This window comes from Rattus rattus, chromosome 2 (genome assembly GCF_011064425.1).
Source record: "Rattus rattus isolate New Zealand chromosome 2, Rrattus_CSIRO_v1, whole genome shotgun sequence".
NCBI lineage: Eukaryota > Metazoa > Chordata > Mammalia > Rodentia > Muridae > Rattus > Rattus rattus.
Genome location: NC_046155.1, coordinates 114595966 through 114598048, shown reverse-complemented (window position 1 = coordinate 114598048; position 2083 = coordinate 114595966). Strand labels below are relative to the sequence as shown.

The 2083-nt window shown below is 36.3% G+C and overlaps 1 protein-coding gene across 1 annotated transcript; it reads left to right on the top strand.

Annotated features, from left to right (window-relative positions):
• Positions 1 to 677: 677 nt before the first annotated feature.
• On the top strand, positions 678 to 1616 carry LOC116894247 (olfactory receptor 14C36-like). The gene has a single exon (XM_032895953.1). It carries the CDS (start codon positions 678 to 680, stop codon positions 1614 to 1616), a length of 939 nt encoding a protein of 312 aa, XP_032751844.1.
• Positions 1617 to 2083: the final 467 nt, after the last annotated feature.

The window sequence follows — 2083 nt, the reverse complement described above, 5'->3', positions numbered from 1 at the left end:
GAGGTTTCTCCACAATGAAAAAATTCTGCCTCATTCGTGGAAGGTTAACTCTGCCCATATTTTCAAGCAAATGGCCTATTCTGGAGGTCTCAGACATTCCAAAAGCAAATTGAGATAGTTTCCTAAAGTGCCGTTTTCCATGTTCATCCTTCTATGTCATTCCCAAGTTGTTTTCTTATGTCCACGTCTCTTACCTTCACTTCTACTTTCCCCATTCCTATTCATATTCATATGTGTGTTTGTATGCATATAATCATAGAACTTAAATGCACTTTAAAGGTAAAGAAGTATATGACAATAAAAGTATAAACAGTTTTAAAAATATAACTCACATGCCACATGCAGGTAGTTTATCTGGAAGAAAAAATTATGATATTTTAATCCTTAATATGTATTAAAATAATAGTATTATGAGGCATTATTGTAGAAAGAATAATACAATATATTACATATTATAATTATAAATGTTTATCGTCACACTGTGCAATTTCACAGACAGCAACATCTATGTGTATTAACAATTAAACATATTAAAAATGTATGCAAGCCAAAGAAATAAATGCTTGAAAATTTTGCACACCAACAAAAGGAATTTTAAGGAAAACAGTAATGATCTATGAATTAAAGTCATTCTGTGCACCACTTTTCTTTTTCAGGTAAACCTGTACTTTAAAAGTATGGCCAATTTCACACGGATGACTGAGTTCTTCCTGGAAGTTTTTGCTGAGACTTGGGAGCTGCGATTCCTACTTAGTGTGTTTTTTCTGCTGGTTTATCTGGGCAGCCTGTTAGGGAACCTAACGATCATCATTGCTATTACAGTTGACCAGACTCTGAACACACCCATGTACTTCTTCCTCAGGAATCTGTCTATTTTAGACATGTGCTACGTTTCTGTCACTGTACCCAATGCCTGTATCAACTCTCTCACTGATCACAGAAATATTTCTGTAGGTGGGTGTGCAGCACAGATCTTTTCCTTCTTATTTTGTGCATGTGTAGAGATGCTGTTTCTCACAATCATGTCCCAGGACCGCTATGTGGCCATCTGCAAGCCTCTTCTCTACCCTGTGATTATGAACCACCAGTTCTGTGTTCAGATGACACTGGCTTCCCTACTTGGCTCTCTTGGTTTTGCAAGTGTGCACACTCTCAAAACTTTCCAGCTTTCCTTCTGTCACTCTAATGTGGTCCATCGGTTCTTCTGTGATATGCCTGCTTTGCTAAGGCTTTCTTGCTCTGACACCTTCAACAACAAACTCTTAATTCTTCTTTCTGTCATTGGCATTGGTAGTAGCTGTTTTATATTCATTGCTGTATCATATGCTCGCATATTATCAACTGTGTTGAAGGTTCCTGTCAAAGAACAGCGAGGGAAAGCCTTTTCCACCTGTGTCCCTCACATTATTGTTGTGTTTATGTTTTTTAGTTCTGCTGCTTATGTGTACCTAAGACCTCCAGTAATCTCAAAGATAGTTGAGGAGATGATTCTTTCTGTATTTTATACCATTATTCCTCCATTCTTGAATCCTATCATTTATAGTCTTCGAAACAAACAGATAAAGAAGGCTGTGAGAAAAATTATATCAAGATTTCTTTTTCATAGTTGTATGTAAAAGGAATGAGCATTGGTCAGGGTTTTCTAAAGGAAAAAACTGACAAAATAAAAAAGAAAATATGTACAAACACACAATCGCATATGCAAATGAGCACGCAGAGAGAGAGAGAGAGAGAGAGATAGACAGAGAGAGAGAGCAGAGAGAGAGCACAAAGCATTTTATCACCTTTTTGAAGAAATATTTTCCTCACATATAACCCTGATTACAGTTTTTCCTCCCTCTACTCCTTGTTTCTTTCCACTTGTCCACTCATTTAGATCTGCCTACTTTCTGGATTTCTTGGAAAAATAGACTTCTGGGAGTTAATAATAAAATAAAACAAATTTAATTCAATTTCACTTAACTTAAATAGTATAATAGGATTTTTAGGAAAACTGGTATATCAGCATCTCATAGAACAAAACGAAGAGGTGCAAAAGGACCCATGAAAAGGGACACACACACACACACACATACACACACAC